The 23,524-nt window shown below is 47.5% G+C and overlaps 1 protein-coding gene across 1 annotated transcript; it reads left to right on the top strand.

The window, feature by feature from the left end:
* Positions 1–9,968: 9,968 nt before the first annotated feature.
* Positions 9,969–16,831, top strand: LOC121009359 (radial spoke head protein 6 homolog A-like). The gene is made up of 7 exons (XM_040442419.1): positions 9,969–10,168; positions 10,861–11,095; positions 14,239–14,694; positions 14,778–15,065; positions 15,158–15,302; positions 16,176–16,293; positions 16,540–16,831. The coding sequence occupies exons 1-7, from the start codon at positions 10,068–10,070 to the stop codon at positions 16,772–16,774; spliced, it is 1,578 nt and encodes a 525-aa protein (XP_040298353.1). The 5' UTR covers positions 9,969–10,067; the 3' UTR covers positions 16,775–16,831.
* The last annotated feature ends 6,693 nt before the right edge of the window (positions 16,832–23,524 follow it).

The raw sequence follows: 23,524 nt of genomic DNA, 5'->3' as shown, positions 1-23,524 counted from the left end.
TTTTGGGCACTCCAGTGATGTTGCAGCTCTGAAATATGGCCAAACTGGTGGCAAGTGGCATCTTGGCAGCTGCACGCTTGACTTTTCTCAGTTCATGGGCAGTTATTTTGCGCCTCGGTTTTTCCACACGCTTCTTGCGACCCTGTTGACTATTTTGAATGAAACGCTTGATTGTTCGATGATCACGCTTCAGAAGCTTTGCAATTTTAAGAGTGCTGCATCCCTCTGCAAGATATCTCACTATTTTAGACTTTTCTGAGCCTGTCAAGTCCTTCTTTTGACCCATTTTGCCAAAGGAAAGGAAGTTGCCTAATAATTATGCACACCTAATATAGGGTGTTGATGTAATTAGACCACACCCCTTCTCATTACAGAGATGCACATCACCTAATATGCTTAATTGGTAGTAGGCTTTCGAGCCTATACAGCTTGGAGTAAGACAACATGCATAAAGAGGATGATGTGGTCAAAATACTCATTTGCCTAATAATTCTGCACGCAGTGTATTACTGTGGCACTAATGGGGGCATTATTTTTCTGGGGGTCACTAATGGAGGCATCACTATTAATAGGGGCACTAATGGGGGCATTATTAATTCTGGGCAGAACTAATGGAGGCATTAATATTACTGGCGGGCATTAAGGACAGCGACTTAACACCCTGTGTTTAGCCATGCCCCCCTTTTTGTTGGGAAACGTGGTAACCCTTATTACTAAATTTACAAAAAAGGACCCTTAAAAAATCAATTTAATTAGGATTACATTTAAATCCCCCTGTAAACCCACAGAAAATAGATAATTGTTATGGGCAAAAAAATGGCCCAACAGAATTAGTACATATAGGGCCAGATTTATTATTAGCTCAGGTCAGAATAATGGAGTGAAAAAGTCCCAAAAAAAGTCCCAAACGCTAAAACTGCGCACAAATTTGCGACTTTTTTCTGCTCTGCACTATGCTCGCCAGTTTTCTGAAAGTGGGCGTGTTTTCTTATGTAAATGAATCTCTAGACAGATTTACTATTGGGACTATTTAAAAAGTCGCAAAAAAGTCGCAATTTCACTCCAGTGAGGACCAGGCTTATCTTATGAGACTTTTTAATAGAACATGCGACCTTTTCATAAAAACGTGCGACTTTTTCATAAAAACGTGCGACTTTTGTAAAGCTGCTTACTGACGGATAAACTGCTACCGTCAAACCACATTTATTACAGTCTTAAAGGGCCGATCATAAATCTGACTTGGCTAAAACTGACTTTAGCCATATGTGAAAGTGGAGTGAGCTGTCAGCGTAATGATAAATCTGGCCCATAGTGTCCAAATGATGGCAAGTATAATGGCAAAAATTCATGAAAGGAAAGGGACAGGGTTATTGGACAGTGTGAATAGGAAACAAAGAGCAGGGAGCACTTTCCCTGTAGAGGCCCTAGGTAAACCTCAGCCCAGGGACAGCCCCTAATGGTGGGGTCTCCCTGTCCTCGGGTCTGTCCTACAAGACCCTGGAATACCCTAAATAGTTTGGATTATTAATAACAACATCCCAACGCGTTTCCCCCGGATGGGTTCCTCAGGGGGTCGGTAAGAGTTAAAAATAGTCCCATCTACATTGATAATATATTTGATATGGTAAGAAGAACACAAAATGCGACAGGTTAGGCAGACTAAGTGATGGGTGCACCAGATACATCACATGTTCCTGACGGGCTTTTGGGAGAGGATACAACCTACAAATAAAAAGATAACTATATGTGCCCATGAGGAGAAACCAGGTAACAACAGAATCACAATATGCACCATAGAAGGTCTCCTCACATGTGGTCTCCCCATCAGTCGCCAGACTGCCTCAGGTAGAGTGCTCGATAAAGCAGTGAGGGATTTTATTCAGGGGGGATTTTAATAGGATGCCGGAGCGCGCCTCACAGATACCGGAAGGAGCACTTCTGGTCGGTGGAACGCACACCGTGCCTTTACTTCTGGTGTCAAGGAAAGACTCACCACCACTATATTCAGGAAACCAACGGCGACCAATGCAATTTTGCATTGGGATAGTCATCATTCCGTTTCTCAGAAAAGGGGTATCCCGAGAGGCCAGTACCTGCGGGTGCGCAGAAACTGTTCTAGTACTAATGAATTCCATCTGGAATCGAGAAAATTATATAATAGATTGATTGACAGGGGATATCCTAAGGCTACCCTTAGACAAGCTTTCCAACATGCACTAGCCATGGAAAGGGAAATTCTACTTACCCCAAAAAGACCATTGGAGGGAGAACAGACACTAACCCGTCTCATCTACACTTTTGACGCGGCGAATGCGGAGGTCAAAGCGATCCTGAATAAATATTGGCCCATCCTATGGATGGATCCTGATGTGGCACAGAACATCTCTCCTTACCCCAGTGTAACATACCGTAGGGGTAGGAGCCTCAGGGATCGCCTGGTACATAGTCATTATATACCTCCGGCTGTACCTGGCACTTGGCTTGACCGTCGACCTCTGGGCATGTTTATATGCAGGACATGCAAGGCGTGTGATATCATCTACGTATCAAAAACGGTTACGTGTTCGGCTACTAATAAAACTTTTTCCATCCGTGATTTTGTCAACTGTATAAGCAAAGGCGTGGTCTACATCTGCCAGTGTCCTTGCCCTAAGGATTATATCGGAAAGACCTTTAGGGAGCTGAGGAAAAGGGTATGTGAGCATATCAATGATATATGCAAGAAAAACATCACGCCCGTTGCCAATCACGTGATTGAGCACCATGCAGGTAACCCCCGAGTCTTGAGGTTCTCTGTTCTGGAGTTGGTCCCTCCCTCTCCTAGAAAGGGAGATTGCCTCTTTCTGGAGAATTCTCCTATCCCAGAGTGGATATACAGATGTAAATCTCAATCACCCTCTGATCTCAATGAGAGTTTGACCTTAACCTGTTTTATCTAGCAACGATGAGTCTTTCTATTATATGCAGTTCTCTCACATCAATCTAACTTCTCCTTTTCTCAGGTAGACCTCTTCTTCCAATATTTTTGACAACCCCAACTGGTCATGAATGCGGAAAGCATTCGAATATAAATTCCTAAGTGTGATCTTTATTGTCACTTTGTTTCTTAACCTGACTGTTCTTATCTGGTTAACAGTCTGGACAACTTGTCATTTTTATGAGTGTCCATCCGATGGGGTGCGGAGGACATCAAAAATAGGGGGGTAGGGACGGCATAAGGGATGTATAGCCATTAATTGCGGATCGGTTTATTTATTTTTGTATGTATCATCATCTGTTAAAAACTTAAACCACATTTTTCATTATGGCTTTTGTAACTGATCTCCTGGCACCCCGACTGGGTACCTCCGTTGATGGTTGCTCCTAGAGCTTCCCGAGGACTCCAAGCACTCCACTCGACACCGTAACCACCACAGGAACCAGGAACAGCTCTTACAAGAGCTAGTAGTTATAGCCAGGGGAGTATAGCAAATCTTCAGCGTATAGCAATCCCCAGTGTCGATCAGTTACCCAAACACCAGCCTCAACATGATGAAGGGTAAAACAGGAACTCACTTTATTGAAGACCAACTCAATATATATACAGTTCAAGAAGTCTAACAACATAACGCAATCAACCATGAACAACATGCAAACAGACATTTCCCCCCCCCCCTCCATAATGAATGAATAGGGGGAAGGGAGACACATGTGATGGGATTATCTCCTGAGTGTATTATAGAGTGACTCATCTACACCGGAGTCGGCTACTCCTAGAGTCAGCTATCTTAATCCCATCACTAACACATTCAGTGGGAGTCTCAGTGCAGAGTTAACCCCTTTTGTGTTGCTGAATCCACACCCTGCAAATTAATGGGCAATAGTAAATATGTGGCATATAAATTCCACACCTAAATCAGGGTTCATAGTTCCTTGTAACCCCAAAAGGTCTGAGGGGGTCTCCATAGTTCTGGGTCCATAGTCCGTAGGAAGGAGGCTGGCCCAGTGACGTTTCAGTCCGTCACATTTCTCCCCTCCCAACAGTAGACTAACCAGGTACCTGACCTCCTGTCGGTCGGTGCCTGAGTTAGTCGAGTAACCCACCCACAAACAAACACTGGTCCTGTTGAACTCTGGGGCCTGGCTCTGTTCTGTATGTCCCCAGCTGTTGAGTGGGCGTCTGCTACTCCTTGCTTCATTGTTGTTCTCTAGCTTGGAGCTGTGGGTACTTGGTGGGCAGAGGCCAACCACGCTCTGCCCAGATGCCAGCTCTTCCACTGGGGTAGCCTGTGGGGAGTCAGCCTCTGGACAAGAGTATAGGGGAGGGCAGAGGCCGACTGGGCTCTGCCCAGATGCCAGCTCTTTCACTGGGGTAGCCTGTGGGGAGTCAGCCTCTGGACAAGAGGATAGGGGAGGGAAGAGGCCAACTGTGCTCTGCCCAGATGCCAGCTCTTCCGCTGGGGTAGCCTGTGGGGAGTCCGCCTCTGGACAAGAGGATAGGGGAGGGCAGAGGCCGACTGGGCTCTGCCCAGATGCCAGCTTTTCCGCTGGGATGGGGTCAGGGAATCCTACCCCAAGGACCTTGTTGCCGATCGGCTGTGGAGAGGAGGGATTGCTTAAATGCTCCTCCTGGCATTCCTGCGGGGTTGGTGGGGGATCTGTACTAGCCGTCCAGCATCCCTGTAGGTCTGGTGCAGAGACCGCGGTCCCATCTGCACCATCGGTGTTAGAGGTGCTGTCCCCCTGTGGTTGGGAAGAGAGACCGGTTGTCTCCTCTCCCTTCAAAGTACACTGCCGCTGGGGAATGGAGACGATGCTCTCCTCTCCCTGCAAAACATACTGCCGCTGGGGAGCAGGACCGACTGTCCCTACTCCCTGAAACTCCGGCTGCCGTTGGGGATCTGGGCCGACCACCCAGCATCCCTGTAGGGCCGGTGGAGAGATCTCGGTCCCATCTCCACCTGCCATATGGGGTTCCACCCAGGACCAGTCTATGAGGTCCCCTACCTCCGTAGCTGGTACTGAAGTAGGGGATACTTCAGTCGGGTCTTCCCAGCTGTAGGGTTTTAGGTATGGGACTGACACCCAGCTCTCTGGCAGTGTATATTGGGGCCGAATTGAGCTGAAGAAGTATTGGTAATCCTGCTCCAGCTCCCACTCCTTTGTCACTAGAGATGCCAGGTCTTGTCTCACCTCTCTCGCTGTAGCCCAATCATGCATAGCTTCCCTGTAGTCATAGATATCCCAGAACCGGGACGCTCCAGCATCTCCGAACTCCGGTTCTGTGAAGGTCTCAAACAACAGGCCAGGGCCATCATAATCCTCACCCTCGGGTCTGTCGTGCTCAGCCATCAAGGGGGAGTGCCGAATCACATACCACCAGAGTGCCCTGTAGGCGTTGTCTAGCCAAAGCTCCTTCCATACCAGGCTCTCGAGTTCTGTCACCCACTCATCCAGGGGCTGCTTTACCAGAAGGGGCATTCGCAGGGCCACTCGCATCCGCAACTGCTGCTCCTCACTGGGGAGACTCTCGCCCCGCCGACGCTGTACATCTTCCAGGGCCTCGTGCCAGACCCCTTTCTGGACCTCCAGTTCGGGTCATCCTCCTCCTCGTAGTGGAACGCTGTCCGAAGAATATCCGATTCCATCCTGCTGTAGACAGGGGCGCTGTACGGATACTAGTGTTGCCCTCAATATACACCATCAACGGTGTCTTCGAGCTGCTTCCCCTCGCACTAGGACGCCATCCCACTGCTTACCACCAATGTAACGGATCTTCTGGCACCCCGACTGGGTACCTCCGTTGATGGATGCTCCTAGCGCTTCCCGAGTTTTCCAAGCACTCCACTCGACACAGTAACCACCTCCATAATGAATGAATAGGGAGAGAGGAGACACATGTGATGGGAATCGGGATTATCTCCTGAGTGTATCATAGGGTGATCTACTCATCTACACCGGAGTCGGCTACTCCTAGAATCCCATCACTAACACAATCAGTGGGAGTCTCAGTGCAGAGTTAACCCTTTTTGTGTTGCTGAATCCACACCCTGCAAATTAATGGGCAATAGGAAATATGTGGCATATAAATTCCACACATAAATAAGGGTTCATAGTTCCTTGTAACCCCAAAAGGTCTGAGGGGGTCTCCATAGTTCTGGGTCCATAGTCCGTAGGAAGGAGGCTGGCCCTCAGGCTTCTCCAGCAGCCCCAGTGACGGTTCAGTCCGTCACAGCTATCATCGGCTTTTTTACCCCTGTAGGGCTGTGTGTTCTTCTGAGGCTGCCTATATTCCCATACATGGTCCCATTTTGCCCTCTTACCATATATGCAACGCTTTAGGCCGGGGACTATAGGGAGATCCTCTCACACACGCCCCCTTCTTCCCTTCCGGGCAGTGGCGTAGGGATCGCCATAGCAACCATAGCAGTGGCTATGGGGCCCTACGCCACTAGGGGGCCCGTCCGACCGCATTCAAATTTTTTTTTTTTTTTTTTTTTTTATTAACACACACAGACACTACACACAGGCAGCCAGGAGGTGGCGTAACTACCGGGGAAGCAGCTGCTTCGGGGCCCGACAGTTTATTTTCAAGTTAGTTAAATATCGATGTCTTACTGTTCAGGGCCCCTTCACAGCAGCGGTCTTAATGTTCCCTCGCTAATGTGCTCTAATCTTACTGTATATATACTAAAGTCTCCTGATGTGTCTGGGATTCGAACCCACAACCTCCAATGTATCAGTGTATCAGAGGCAAAGCATTAACCCTCACAGCCATAAAGAAGGCATTGCAACTGACTGAAAAAATTTGACACTTCTACTGTTATAGCTGGCTAAGTGTACATCTATACACATGACAGCTGCCCCAACACACCCAGCACTGCTATATCTCTATATGACAGCTATCCCAGCACACTCAGCTCTGCTATATGTCTATATATGAGCAGCTATGTGTATAGATGTACACTTAGCCAGCTATAACAGTAGAAGTCTCATAATTTTTCAGTCAGCAGCAATGCAGCTGTTATGGTCTTGAGGTTAGGTGCTCTGCCTCTGATACAGAAGGTCGTGGGTTCGAATCCCAGCAGAAACCTTTTCTGAAATACAAGCAGTGACTCCATATATGGACATACAGGGCGGGACACAGGAAGAGGCTGCATCGCATCGCTGACATGGAGGTAAGTAGAAGTGTTTATTTTATTTTTTTTAATACCCGACTGTTACTGCCATGGGGGGGGGGGGGGGGGGGGAACTTGATACTGGCACATGGGGGGAGGGGGGTTGGCACCTGACCTGATACTGGCACCTGGGGGGGGGGGGGGGTTGGCACCTGATACTGGCACATGGGGGGGGGGAGAGAGAGGCACCTGATACTGTGGATGGCACTGTTCAGGGGAGGGGGATCTGTGTATGGCACTATTTAGGGGAGTGTGGATGGCACTGTGGATGGCACTATTTAGGGGAGGGGGGATCTGTGGATGGCACTATTTAGGGGAGAGGGATCTGTGGATGGCACTATTTAGGGGAGAGGGATCTGTGGATGGCACTATTTAGGGGAGGGGGGATCTGTTGATGGCACTATTTAGGGGAGGGGGGGATCTGTGGATGGCACTATTTAGGGGAGGGGGGATCTGTTGATGGCACTATTTAGGGGAGGGGGATCTGTGTATGGCACTATTTAGGGGAGGGGGATCTGTGGATGGCACCATTTAGGGGAGAGGGATCTGTGGATGGCACTATTTAGGGGAGAGGGATCTGTGGATGGCACTGTTTAGGGGAGGGGGATCTGTTAATGGCACTATTTAGGGGAGGGGGATCTGTGGATGGCACTGTTTAGGGGAGGGGGATCTGTGGATGGCACTATTTAGGGGAGGGGGGATCTGTTGATGGCACTATTTAGGGGAGGGGGATCTGTGTATGGCACTGTTTAGGGGAGGGGGATCTGTGGATGGCACTATTTAGGGGAGGGGGGATCTGTGGATGGCACTATTTAGTGGAGGGGGAACTGTGGATGGCACTATTTAGGGGAGGGGGGATCTGTGGATGGCACTATTTAGGGGAGGGGGATCTGTGGATGGCACTATTTAGGGGAGGGGGGATCTGTGGATGGCACTATTTAGGGGAGGGGGGATCTGTGGATGGCACTATTTAGGGGAGGGGGGATCTGTGGATGGCACTATTTAGGGGAGAGGGATCTGTGTATGGCACTATTTAGGGGAGGGGGATCTGTGGATGGCACTATTTAGGGGAGGGGGGATCTGTTGATGGCACTATTTAGGGGAGGGGGATCTGTGTATGGCACTATTTAGGGGAGGGGGAACTGTGGATGGCACTATTTAGGGGAGGGGGGATCTGTGGATGGCACTATTTAGGGGAGGGGGATCTGTGGATGGCACTATTTAGGGGAGGGGGGATCTGTGGATGGCACTATTTAGGGGAGGGGGGATCTGTGGATGGCACTATTTAGGGGAGGGGGGATCTGTGGATGGCACTATTTAGGGGAGGGGGGATCTGTGTATGGCACTATTTAGGGGAGGGGGATCTGTTGATGGCACTATTTAGGGGAGGGGGATCTGTGGATGGCACTATTTAGGGGAGGGGGATCTGTGGATGGCACAGAGGGGGGGGGGGGGGGCCATAATTTTTTTTTGCTATGGGGCCCATGCATTTCTAGCTACGCCCCTGCTTCCGGGTACACACTGGAACACATGCGTTTCACCAAACCGGAAGTGACGCATGCGTTCCACGACACCAGAAGTAAAGGCACGGCGTGCGTTCCACCGACTGGAAGTGCTCCTTCCGTTATCTGTGAGGCGCCTTCCGGCATCCTATTAAAATCCCCCCTGAATAAAATGCCTCACTGCTTCATCGAGCACCCTACCTGAGGCAGTCTGGCGACTGATGGGGCACTTCACATGTGAGGAGACCTTCTATGGTGCATATTGCGATTCTGTTGTTACCTGGTTTCTCCTCATGGGCACATATAGTTGTCTTTTCATTTGTAGGTTGTATCCTCTCCCAAAAGCCCGTCAGGAACATGTGATGTATCTGGCACCCATCACTTAGTCTGCCTAACCTGTCGCATTTTGTGTTCTTCTTACCATATCAAATATATTGTCAATGTAGATGGGACTATTTTTTACTCTTACCGACCCCCTGAGGAACCCATCCGGGGGAAACGCGTCAGGATGTTGTTATTAATAATCCAAACTATTTAGGGCATTCCAGGGTCTTGTAGGACAGGCCCGAGGACAGGGAGACCCCACCATTAGGGGCTGTCCCTGGGCTGAGGTTTACCTAGGGCCTCTACAGGGAAAGTGCTCCCTGCTCTTTGTTTCCTATTCACACTGTCCAATAACCCTGTCCCTTTCCTTTCATGAATTTTTGCCATTTTACTTGCCATCATTTGGACACTATATGTACTAATTCTGTTGGGCCATTTTTTGCCCATAACAAGGGTCCTTGTTTGTAAATTTAATGATTTTCTAGTTTCCAAGGATACCACTACTATCTCTCTAATTACAGCTGTTCACACATAAGGACAATGCATCATTTTCAGTTGCACTTTATATTAAAAATGAAGCAAAAATCTAAATTTGATCAATCCATTGGTGTCAAATAACATCCAGCGTTAAGCCACGCCCAGACCACTCCCCCTTTTAACCCACATAAACTTAGCTGGTATTTTTTGTTGGGAAATGTGGCAAATGAATGGATGGCGGATGAAATTACTATATATATATATATAGCCTCAGGTTACAGTATGATAAATCTTTTTACAGACGGACATGTAATACTGTTATTATTACCGCGCAGTAATTTACATCTATTTAGAATACAGCACGCCTTCTCATATGTAAACTACAATTACCAGCATGCCATGCACGCAGGATTTAGTCACATGATCACAGGATTTAGTCACATGATCCGGAAGTGTTGATTGAGCGCCTAGCAACGGAAGACGGTCCCAGCGGTTGCCCCAGCAACCGTAGACGCAGAAGTAGAGAGGACGTTTAAAGAGGCAGCCGCTCGGATCGCGCTCGGTGCTGACGATCCCCGTGTTCGGGTCGTTGCAAGGATCATTGAAGATGTCGGAGAACCCGGCTGAGGTCGCTCCAGATCCCCAGGAGCTGCAGATTAAATATGCCAAAGCCTATCTTCTGCAAGCGGGTCCGTCCGGAGTCAGCCTGTAAGTGGGGAGGGGTCAGATATTACCCTGTGGGCAGTGTATGCCGCTGTCTGCCTCTTCTAGAACTGAAAATGCTGGGACTTATGGTTCCACACATAGTGGCACACAGCACAATAGGGGAGATATAGCAACCAATCAGATTGCTGCTTTCCTTCTCCAAATGGCCTCTGATAAATGAGAGCTGGAACCTGATTGGTTGCTACTGACAAAGTAAAAAAAAAAAAAGGCATTGCCCATGGCAACCAATCAGATTGCTGCTTACTGTTTCCAAAAGGGCCTCTGACACATGAGGGCTGGATCCTGAGACAATGTTAAAAAAAGAGGACTTGCCCATACCAACCAATAAGATTGCTGCTTTTTTTTTTCCAAATGGCCTCCGATATATGAAAGCTGGAACCTGGTTGATTGATTTTGACAAACTTAAAATAAGAGGCATTGCCCATAGCAACCAATTAGATTGCTGCTTTCTTTTACCAAATGGACTCCGATATATCAGAGCTGGAATCTGATTGGTTGCTATTGACAACAGCTCCTGTTATACTTTGCAGCAGTTTGGATCGATCTCCTCTATTGCTGCAGGGTGACCGCCCATATGGTCATGGTAAGAGCTCCCACATGGGTTGCTGAGAGGTCTTAAAGAAAATCGGTGTGTTACCATAGCAACGCATGAAGCCTCTATATTTATTCCACAGATATGCACACCTTTCTGCCCTTCTGTCCCGGATCCTGTCAGAGCGCCCCCCTAATGCCCTGGAGACCCTGGAGCAGATGAGTGCAGAACTGCACTGGTCTAGACTGAACAAAGGACTTCCTTCCCTGCGCCCCCTGACAGATGACCCCCCCACGGTTATGAAGGCAGAATCCCACCGTGCGCTGTTCGCTCGCGGTGCAGGAGAAGCTGACGAGATGGAAGGAGATGGAGAAATGGTGAGGACACAAGGGGCCAAAAGATGGGGAGGGAATCACAACATAGCATGGAAGATGGCGGTGCAAGTGCATGGAGCAGGGCTGATTTAAAGGAGTTTTCCGAGTGTTTAATACTGATGACCGATCCTCTGGAAAGGTCATCAGTATCTGATTGGTCAGGGTCCAACTCCTGGCACCCCCGCCGATCAGCTGTTTGAAGATCCTCTTCCTAGGTCATGTGACGTTACCGTACATCGGTCACATGGCCTAGGCGTAGCTCAGTCCCATTCAAGTGAACGGAGCTGAGCTGTGATACCAAGCACAGCCACTATACAATGGACAATAATAAAAGCAGGCTTCGTTCAGCTGTAGAACAAAAAAATGGCGCACCATAGGGTAATAACGTTTTAGATAGGTAATAAGTAGTATCTCCAAAAAATGGAGGCTCACCTGGTAGAGTTGTGCTAAATTAGGCACATCTCTAATGTAGACGTATGTCAGGTTGGCATAAGCCCCTCACGGCGGATGGTATGCAGCCCGGGATGAGTGCTTCTGTTCAGGGATGCCTGGAATCCCTCAGAAAGCCAGTAGTTCAAAAGAGAATAAGAATATCCCACGGCAAGTCATTTGTACCTGAAGAAGGGGTATATCCCCGAAACGCGTTGTACCGCTTGCTTAATAAAAAAGAACCCTCATTCTATTCCAACTACTGGGTGGTTCTTGCGCCGTGGGATATTCTTTTTCTCTATTGAACTATACAATGGACGGCGCTGTGCTTGGTAAGCCGCAGGGAGGCCACAGAGCTCACCGGAGTGCCATGGCATCTTCAAACCGATCCTGAGGATAGATCATCAGTATTAAAATCCTGGAAAACCCCTTTCAAGGGAATCTGTCACCGTGATTGTAGACTAGAACAGCAGAGCAGTGCGGACTGTGTACTTCAGTGCTTTATGCGCTGTCAGTGGGGGAGCCGGGGGCCGCAGGAAAATAAAAAAGGAATAGTGACCTGGACTCCTTATCTGCAGTACTACTCATGGAGTGTTCCAGATAAAATTCCAAGATTATGGTGACAGATTTGGATACCAGAGTTTTTTTCATTTTTCTTCCCTGTCTTCCTGGAGCCATAACTTTTTTATTTTTTCGTTCACATAGCTGTATGAGGGCTTGTTTTTTTGCAAGACAAGTTGTACTTTCTAGTGCCATCATTTAATATGGCATACCATATAGTGGGAAGTGGGAAAAAATTCCAAATGGGGTGGAATTGGGAAAAAAAAATCCTTTTTTAGGCCTCATGCACACGACCGTTGTTGGGTTCCGTGTCCGTTGTCCCGTTTTCCGTGATTTTCTGCGGACCCATTGACTTTCAATGGGTCCGTTGAAAACTCGGAAAATGCACCGTTTGTCATCCGCATCCGCCATCCGTGTCAGTTTTTTCCTATCATTTTCAAGGCAAACTTGACTTAGATGTCTGGTGATCCTCCAAAAATCAAGGAAGACACACGGAAGAAAAAACGGACACGGATCACGGAACAACGGAACCCCGTTTTGCGGACCGTGAAAAAATACTGTCGTGTGCATGAGGCCTTATGGTTATGTCTACTGAGCTGTGTGGGGGCTCATTTTTTGCAGGTCGATCTGTAGTCTTCATTGATACCATTTTGGAGTGTGTGTCTCTTTGATCACATTTTGTTGAATTTTTTTGGGGTAAGAGAAGTGATGAAAAAATGGTGGATGCCATTTTGATACTTTTTTCCATTACGTAATTTGCCATTTTGGAAAAATATTTTTATATTTTCATAGTACAGGCGTTTTCAGATGCGGTGATGCCCATGATGTTTGTATATTTTATTATTTATGTATTTATTTTTTTATTCTAAGGAAAGGGGGTGATTTAAATTTTTATATTTGTTTATATTATTTAACTTTTTTTTTTTTAAATATATATATTTTTTGTAGCCTCTTTAGGAGGCTACAATGTCCACTACTTTATTTTTATAGAATATTTCTATACTCTCATATAGAAATACATAGATTGCTGATTTCCTATGTTGGCCTGCCACCTGCTGGAACATAGGAATTGCAGCTCTAATAGGCTGGGTCTCTTCAGAGAGACTTGGCCTATTAGAATTAATTGCCTGCATCCCCGATCACCGCACGGTATTATTTGTTCACCCTTTAGATGCCGTGATTACACTTGATCACGGCATCTAAAGGCTGTAATCTCCGCGATCGGCATTATTGCACGCTCACGGATATTAGCCACGGGCCTCTGCAGTTTGAAACAGCAGAGACCCGCCGGGTATGGTGCCCGCTGCACGCGTGAACAGGCGCCATGTTTAAAGACCGCACAAAGGGTTAAGAGTCTTTTACATGGGGCAGATGATGGGGTGACTACAATTGCAAAAGCTCGTTCCCGATTTTTGCCCCATTCTTACTTGGTTATTTATATAGAAGTGAATGGAGAGAGCCATTTATGCACAGCTGCCTCTTAACATCCACAAGATGGGTGCTGGTTAATAAAATTTTTATGAAGTGCGGTCCCAAAGAGGGGCCCTGCAACTATAAGACATTTATGGCATATCTTGCGGATATTCCATAAATGTCTAGATGGGAATAACCCTTTAAAAGGATGTCTCATCAGAAAAACATCTGTCCATGTGCCCTACTATGACTATATAGAGTGGGCGTCCCCTGCTCCAGACCAGGGACTGGCCATTGCTCTGGAGGACTCAGCACAATCATGTATTACATGGTTGCCCATTCATCTTATTGGATGTCATGTAATACCACATTTTTCACGTAGTGGCCGCTGTTGGGCAAAAGGTTCAAGTACCCACAGCTTCTCCCAGCAGGAACAACTGATCACACTGATCACTAGGGATTCAGCTGCTAAAGCCACGGCTATCATGAGCCCCAGCGGGGTCTCCTTTGGCAAAGTGGAGTGCACCCTTCACCATCCTTTGGCATGTCACTAAGGCATACAGTACCTGAAGATGTTTTTCGGTAAGGAGACCCCCCCAATCTACTGTACACTTCATAAAGTATAATATTGTCTATTTGTCCATGGGGGTTCAACTCCTAGATTGACAGCTTGTCACTGTGAAGCAGTATCTTGGAATGTCATCCGAGATTTCTAAAATGTACCTCCTTATTTTCATTCACAGACAGACTCTCCTCTTCCCAACCTGTATGACCTCGCTCATCTTCTCCAACAAGGAGGGTTGAGCCTAGGGCGAGACGAGACTGTACGGATAGCACTTGCCATGAAACGACTCACTGACCCCCGTCCACTCCAGTACTGTCGCTTCTGGGGCAAGATCCTTGGTACGGGTGGCAGTTATTTGGTGGCAGAGGTGCAGTTTCGTGAAGGAGAAGATGAAGAAGCAGAAGAGGATGCGGAAGAAGAAGAGAAGGCCACAGCCGAGGAAGAAGATGAGGAGGAAAAAGAAGAGGCAGAAGACTTGCCCCCTAAGTCTACTTACCATCCTCCTCCTGTGGTTCCCCGTGAAGAAAATGGTACAGGAATCAATAAATATGTGTACTTTGTATGTACTGAAGCTGGGGCAGAATGGATCAGACTTCCACCGGTAACACCGGCACAGATCACAGCCGCAAGAAAGGTATCTGATGGTATTCATATTTTGTGGTTTTCACTCATGTACCTACTTGTGTCTTACCTTCAATCTTTATCATCAATTAACAGATCAAGCGTCTCTTCACTGGAAATCTTGATGCCCCAGTCATCACCTACCCACCATTTCCAGGGACAGAAGCTAATCTTCTACGTGCTCAGATTGCCCGGATTTCAGCAGGAACCCATGTTAGTCCCCTGGGCTACTACCAGTTTGGAGAAGAGGAAGGTGAAGAAGAAGAGGAAGGGGCAACAAGAGACACCTATGAGGAGAACCCGGAGTTTGAGGGCATTCCAGTGACTGACCTGGTGGAGAATTTGTCTAGTTGGGTTCATCATGTCCAGCATGTTTTGCCACAGGTGAAAAAACGGCCATTGATACTGTATATACAGTACAGGTAGCTATAGGGTCTAGCTTTGCGTTGTCCTTACATTTATTTCATCTCCCTCAGGGACGTTGCGTTTGGTTTAATACAGCAATGAAATCTGAGGAGGAAATGGAAGAAGAGGAAGGAGAGGAGGAAGAGAAGGAAGATGAAGAGGAACCCGAGCCTGAAGTGGGGCCACCACTGCTCACTCCACTCTCAGAAGATGCAGGTACCAGAACTTCATCAACTTCTCAGGCCTAAAAATATTAAAGTGACCCTCAGGATCACAGTTAAACTGTCACTATACATGTACAGTGTATTGGTGACATACTTGGTGCCCTCCTTCTCAATGTTGAGGCCGCAGTTTGTCCCATTTGTGTAAAATGGCTGCAGATTCTCAGACTGCCCTTTGCATTGTGTGTTTCCCACCCCACCTGCAGAGGTGCACAGTGCTGATCCATCCAAGAGCATGGGAGGGGGGGTTAGACTACCAAAGCTGTTGAATGGGTAAAATTCACATTGTTGTACTAGCACCAACCTGTGAAGCTGGCTTTAGCAGACATGATAAAGGGAGGAGGGCCGCTTAGCTAGAGAGCTGCTGCATGGTCATGTGTTGCATAGTCGCCTATTGACTGTTGTGAGCAACATTCACACGACTGCCACACTGCCATTTTCACAACCATTGCAGTCTATTGGGCTATTCACATGGGTGTTTTTAATGACCAGTGAATAGTGGCTGTTAAAAAATAGGACATGTCCTATTTTGGCCATTTTTTTAGGCCAGGTAGACCCCATTGAAATCAATGGGCCCATTGTTAATGACTGTTCACCCGTCTAACGGCTGTTAAAAATGGGTACATGAGGGGAGGAAGGCAGGGAGTTAGAAATAAAAAAAAAAAATGACCTATGACAACTGTAGTGAAACACTCGCACCGCCATGAAGGCAGCAGGACCTGATGCTCCCAAGGTCATGACGTCACATGATCACGCTGGGAGCATCAGGTCCTGCTGTCTCCAGTGAGGAGCGATTGTTCCTGCTAGTGCGAATGTACCCTTACCCCTGCATCAAACATTGAAAGCTTAATAATTTGCTTTTTACCAGAGATCAACAATACACCTCCATGGACGGCTTACCTCTCCTCCACGCACATCCCTCAGTACGCTCTCGCCGTTCTCCGCTCTAACCTGTGGCCTGGAGCCTACACCATTGCAAGCTCCAAGTACGTATTTCATCTCTTCTATGTTCGGAGGTCTAGCATTTCATTTTTTGGGGATAACAGGTAACAATCACTGTCAAGGGGACTGATGACAGAGAACAGCAGCAGGTACCAGGCTTGTCCTTTGGTGAAAATGGACACGGATGTAAATTTAGTGCAAGAATTGACATGCAAGTGCCAAACAAAAACACTCAGTGACGTAAGTCATAGAATCATTTTTAGATTTTTTTTTATTTGGTTCCTTTACAGGAAATTTGAAAACATCTACTTTGGTTGGGGCATAAAGTACAGTCCTGAAGGGTACAGCCCCCCTGCACCTCCTTCACCCCAGCCCGAGTACCCAAGCGGTCCAGAGATAAGTGAAGGCTTGGACCCCACAGTAGAGGAGGAAAATGCTCTGAAGGCAGCACAGGAAGAGGCCGCAGCTGCTGCTGAAGAGGCAGAGGAGGAGGAAGAGGAGGAGGAGGAAGACGATGATGACTGAGAAATGTATCTATTTCTATTTCTTTCAGTTACATACATTAAAGTTATTTTCACAGTTGATTGGATCATTATTATAACAAGCGTTATGTAATGCTGTCATATATTGCATATTGGGAGTAAATGTATACTCCTGTAAAAACATTGCACAATCGTGTACTGTTTAATTGTTACCGCCTGTATTATACTCCAGAGCTGCCTTCATAATTCTGCTGGATGTCATTGGAAACAGTTGACCATGTGCTGTTAGTTTACCCTATATCAGATTATGGTACAGTGTCCAGTGAAACACTGCACCTCCTAGTACACAAATCACCATGGTAAACCATAGGAATGCTGCAAAATTTCAGCTGTGGATCCTGCAAAATTATGAATGCAGCTCTGGACTTCCACAGGCCTTCATAAAATTAGAGGCAGATTTTTTTTCTGGGTGAAATTTATAGAGTCGGACTGCTCTCCCACTAACCATTTTACTATATAGGGTTATCCCGGAATTAATATTAATGACCTCAGGATAGGGACCCCCTGCCAATCAGCCGTTAGAAGAGGCCAGGTGCTTCATGAGCGTCCTAGGACATGTGATGTCACCATACATAGGTCACATGGCCTAGTTGCAACGCAGTCCCATTTAAGTTAATGGGGTGGAGCTGCAATACCAAGCACAGCCGCTATATGATATAAAGCACTGTGCTTGGTAAGTGCCTGGGAGCCACTAAGTTCTGATGAGCGCCGTAGCTTCCTGAAACAGCTGATCGGTGGGGGTGCGGGGACTCGGACGCCCCGCTGATGTGATATTGAGGAGATGACCTTTACTAAGGAAAGGTCATCAATATTATTCCAGAGGAGCATGTATGGCCTATAAGTCTCCTCATGCTGATTAAGGCGCTCTCTCCCTAACGAGAGATAGTTGCCCCCCCACCCCCCTAACCCTGACAGGCCTCTCACCCAGTCAAGCCAGTACTCTCTGCTCTGCACTGATGAGGGGCAATCGCCCTGAAACAGCTGTCTGCAGATGAGGTGCTGGCTTATTTAATATCCAAGTCATGTCTCAAGGCTTAGTTGAAGAGCTGAACATTGACTTCTAGGATAGCTGCCTTACATCTGGTGGCATTAGAGGCAGAGCTTGTTAAGAGCTCATTTGCATCCTTTTCCTCCCAGATTTCCAGAGGAGCGTATGGCCTATAAGTCTCCTCATGCTGAGTAAGGTGCTCTCTCCTTAAGTAGAGATAGTACCCCCCCTAAATTTTGGGTTCTACATGAAACAGTGGTCCCCCTGCAGAATCTGACACAGGGCTTCCCTTCCTGCTTACGCCTCTTTCACAAGGTCCTCAAACTGAGGATCCACAAAATGCGGATTCCGACCATGTTCATGCCTCAACTTCTTTGTAGAAATGCTTATTCTTGTCTGCAAAAAGTATAGGACGTGTTGACATTTGTGTGCTGTCCGCATTTTTTGCAGCCCCATAGAAATAAATGGGCCCGAAAATACAGTCGTGTGCATGAGGCCTTAGGGCTCGTTCACATCACTGCTAATATTTCCCTTTCTTCTCCGTTATTTTTTTATTATATTTTAGTCTGCTTGTGGCCAATGTGCCAGACCAGTTCATCCTAGTAGTATCCAGTCAGATTTAGGATGGGAACTGACTAGGCCAAAGAAGAACGTGCACTCAATTAATCTATGCCTTGATGGTGCCATGATGTCTAGAAAGGCAAGCGATGCCATTCACATGATCCATGAATGGCATGTAAGGGTGGGGTAAGACTTTACAGAAAGAATCAGTGATATGTGTGCCTGTAGGATGGCAATAATAAATCAGGGGGACTCCAGGGGAACCTGCTGTGCGTGACGCAAGCAGAGCAGGTCAGTGATTGGCTGCAGCGGTCATATGTCCCCCTATCGACAGATATTGATTGGCAGGGAGAGAAAGAGCCGGCCTGGGAGAGTTAGACACCGAACCCAGCTGTGGAGACCAGGTAAGAACGATCTCCATTGTGGGTCGGCTACTCTGGGAGGTCTGCTTTACTCTTGGACAGTGGCGTACATAGAGAAGTAAGGGCCCCATAGCAAGGATCAAACCAGGGTCCCCACACAGGACAGAAGGGTTTCTGCGTAAACTCTTTTCATTGACCCTTGTGACATTTTTCCACTGCCTCATTTGCTAAAAGTTGTTCCTTTAGAGCAGGGGTCCTCAAACTTTTTAAACTGGGCCAGTTCACTGTCCCTCAGACTGTTGGAGGTCCGGAATATAGTTAAAAAAAATAACTTATGAACAAATTCCTCTGCACACTGCACATCTAATTTTGAAGTGAAAACAAAAACAGGAACAAATACAATATTTAAAATGAAGAACAAGTAAAGTTTTGGCGGATGAGATGGTCAATGTCTGGTTCCATATTTGTCACTGCTAGTCGTAACAAGTGATGCAAGCGTGCTGGATCAGTTAGTCTAGATCTGGTTGGAGATTTCAGATGTTTCATTCTGGAAAAAGTCTGTTCACAGACATAAGTGCTGCCAAAGATGGTTGCCATTTCGAGTGCATGGTTCCTGAGATTAGGATTTGTCTCAGAGGGGAGAGATGCATAGAAATTAGGAAGGCTGCTTGAGTCAGAGAGTCACAATTCTGCAGCTCAGCCAGTTCCATTTGGTAAATTGTATGGTTATTTTCAATTTTCAGTAGAAAATGGGTTACAGAAAAGCTGTATGTCCTGTTCATGGAGATGAAGCTCTTTAAATCTAAGTTGGAACTCCTTTTGCAACTTTTCCAGTGAATCCACACATGTTTTGTTTGGGAATGCAGCCGATGGGTTTTTCCGCTAACAGGTGTTGAGTTAGGGTGGCCACTGGCTTCACCCTAGAAAGCCGGATCGGCCCAAACCACACCCACAACACACCAAACCACTCCCACAATGACACAAACCACGCCTCCAAACCACAAAGCCACGCCCCCACCATCGGCTGGGGGGAAAAACACGGGGGAGGAGAGGGAAGAAGTTTGTGAATGGAAGGTGAGCAGGGGCAGCCGGGGTGCTTCTCTTCCCCTCAGTCATCCACAGGGAGCCATATCTGCGGCTCTAGTGACTGGGGGTGAGAGAAGCCTCGGTCAGTTGCTGCAGCTTACGCTCAGACAGCACAGTGCTGCTGTCTGAGACGTGAGCTACTGAAAAGGAGGACATCCCTGTGTCCGTCCAGGCACTGTGCCGGACGGAGGCAGGGAGTCTGAAAACCGGACTGTCCGGCCTAAAACCGGACGTCTGGCCACCCTATGTTGAGTTGTGGGGAGATGGCAGAAGTTTTCCCCCTTCACTGGTTTGATGAGGAGGCCTAATTTTACTTCAAATGCTTTCACATGTGATTGCATATCCCAGATGAGCTTCCCCTTTCCTTGAAGTTACACATTGAAACGGTTGAGTAGCTCTGTTACATCTGTCAGAAAGGCAAGGTGCCGTTTCCATTCTGCATCATTGAGCTCTGGTACTTCTGTGTCTTTTGAAAGCAGAAAAGCTGTAATCTGTGGAAGTAAGACATGGAAACGTTTCAAAACTCTCCCTCGACTCAGCCACCGGACTTCTGTGTGGTACAGAACATCTTCATGGGCAACATTTAGCTCAGACAGAAATTCCTGAAATTGTCTTTGGTTTAGTGCAAGAACTCTAATGAAGTCCCACTTCAGTGATTGACTACACAGCGCCTGTTGGTGGAGGAGGCAGTGTATGGTTATTGGATGAGAATGGTTATGTTTGTCCATCTCTTGTTTAATGCGAGCAATTACTCCTTTCTTAGACACCACCATGCTAGGAGGACCATCAGTTGTGACACTGGCTAGTTTAGCCCAATCCAGCTCCAAATCATTCACAGTTAGGCCTCATGCACACGACAGTATTTTTTCACGGTCCGCAAAACGGGGTTCCGTTGGTCCATGATCCGTGACCGTTTTTTCGTCCGTGGGTCTTCCTTGATTTTTGGAGGATCCACGGACATGAAAAAAAAGTCGTATTGGTGTCCGCCTGGCCGTGCGGAGCCAAACGGATCCGTCCTGACTTACAATGCAAGTCAATGGGGACGGATCCGTTTGACGTTGACACAATATGGTGCAATTTCAAACGGATCCGTCCCCCATTGACTTTCAATGTAAAGTCAGGAGTTAATATACCATAGGATCGGAGTTTTCTCCAATCCGATGGTATATTTTAACTTGAAGCGTCCCTATCACCATGGGAACGCCTCTATGTTAGAATATACCATCGGATTTGAGTTAGATCGTGAAACTCAGATCCGACAGTATATTCTAACACAGAGGCGTTCCCATGGTGATGGGGACGCTTCTAGTTAGAATATACTGAGAACTGTGTACATGACTGCCCGCTGCTGCCTGGCAGCACCCGATCTCTTACAGGGGGCTGTGATCCGCGCAATTAACCCCTCAGGTGCAGCACAATTAGATCAGCACAATTAGCCCCCTGTAAGAGATCGGGTGCTGCCAGGCAGCAGGGGGCAGTCATGTACACAGTTCGTAGCATATTCTAACTAGAAGCGTCCCCATCACTATGGGAATGCCTCGACTTGAATGGGTCCGTGAACCGTTGTCCGTCAAAAAAATAGGACAGGTCTTATTTTTTTGACGGACAGGAAACACGGATCACGGATGCGGCTGCAAAACGGTGCATTTTCCGATTTTTCCACGGACCCATTGAAAGTCAATGGGTCCGTGAAAAGAATAAGGAAAATGGCACAACGGCCACAGATGCACACAACGGTCGTGTGCATGAGGCCTTAGGGAAACATTTTCCTAGATATCCTCTCCTGCAGTTGTTCCTTTGATGCTTTGCAGTGTAACAAGCTCTTCTGTGACTTCGAAATAGTCATTCGTCCCACGAATAAAAATTAGAAGTTGTGCAGAATCAGGAACATCATTGCTTGCGTCGAGTGCCAAGGCAAAATAGGAAAGTTTTCTTGCGTAGTTTTGCAAATGCTGATGCAAATTGTCTCTCATTTCTTCAATCCTTCGTGTAACTGTAGGTCCTGAAAGACTCACTGTACTAAATAAATCGGCCTTCTCTGGACACATCTCTCTGGACACAGAAAGAAGGCATTCTTGAACAAATTCTCCCTCCACGAATGGTCTGCCAGTGCGCGCTATTAGCTTGGCAACTTGAAAACTTGCTCGCAGGGATGAAATATTTAGCTGCTTCTGCTTCACAAAAGTATTTTCCTGAGTTGTCAGTGTATTTTTCAGTTTTAATATTTTATCTTTTGTCACTTCTCCGACCAAACAATCATATTTATCTTTATGTTGAGTTTGATAGTAGCGACGCAAATTGTATTCTTTGAACACAGACACTATATTCTGGCATATCAGACACACAGCTCTTTCCTTGTACTGCATGAAAAAGTAATCATAAGTCCACTGTTCTTTGAATATCCTACACTCCGAGTCAATTTTTCTTTTTCTTGACATCATTGTTTCCTAGGGATTCCAAATTGCTATTAGTAAAATACCTATATATACAGCGCTACAAAACCAATATACTAGCAAAAACTTTGGCCACACAGAGACATACAGACTGCACTGCCCATCAATGCAGTCTGATCAGTGTCCATCAATGAAATAGGAGAGCCAGTCAAGCGTGGCCAGGGGAGGGCTGGCAGCCTTAGGCCTGGGGGGCAAGTCCAGTCAAGTGGCCCATTGAACCATTCACCAGCACAGCCCAATCAGTGCCTGCCACCATGGCCCAATCAGTGCCCACCACCGCAGCCCAATTAGTGCATGCCACCGCAGACCAATAAGTGCCTGCCAACACGGCCCAATCAGTGCCCGCCACCACAACCCAATTAGTGCCTGCCACCACGGCTTAATCAGTGCCCGCCACTGCTGCCCAATTAGTGCATGCCACCACAGCCTAATCAGTGCCCGCCACCGCAGCCCAATTAGTGCATGCCACCGCTGCCCAATCAGTGCCCACCACCGCAGCCCAATTTGTGCATGCCACCGCAGACCAATAAGTGCCTGCCAACACGGCCCAATCAGTGCCCGCCACCACAACCCAATTAGTGCCTTCCACCACGGCCTAATCAGTGCCCGCCACCGCTGCCCAATTAGTGCATGCCACCACAGCCTAATCACTGCCCGCCACCGCAGCCCAATTAGTGTATGCCACCGCTGCCCAATTAGTGCATGCCACCGCTGCCCAATTATTGCCTGCCACCATGGCCCAATTAGTACCTGTCACCGCTGCCCAATTAGTACCTGTCACCGCTGCCCAATTAGTGCCTACAACCACGGCCCAATTAGTGCCTGCCACCGCTGCCCAATTAGTGTCTGCCACCACGGCCCAATCAGTGCGTGCCACCGCAACCCAATTAGTGCCCATGGGATGTGGGGGTCATCTGGGGTGTCAGGATCTGTCTCACCTCAGGCTTGATTGAACGACCTCTTCTTCCAAGGCTAAGCTGCCTTCTTCCAAGCTGCCACTGCTCTTCTTGCTCACAAGTCACTGCGCTGTGATGTCTGCTGTCACGTCTCCCTCTTTCTCTCCCACGAGCCAGCGCCCAACATTCACTGCCCACAAGTTACCGCGCAAATCGCGTCCAGCAGGCCCCACATGCCCCCTATCCACTCTCCATCTTCAACTTTCACCCTCTCCACTTTTCGTCCGTCTCTTAAGTTGGGGAAAAAAAGTAACGGACAGGCAGTGGCGGGCCAGATAAATGTCCTCGGCGGTGGTGGGCCGGATAAATGTCCTCGGCGGGCCGCAT

This window comes from Bufo bufo, chromosome 8 (assembly GCF_905171765.1).
Source record: "Bufo bufo chromosome 8, aBufBuf1.1, whole genome shotgun sequence".
In the NCBI taxonomy this organism is placed as follows: Eukaryota; Metazoa; Chordata; class Amphibia; order Anura; family Bufonidae; genus Bufo; species Bufo bufo.
The sequence above is the reverse complement of the archived record's forward strand: the minus strand, read 5'-3'. Positions and strand labels throughout refer to the sequence as shown.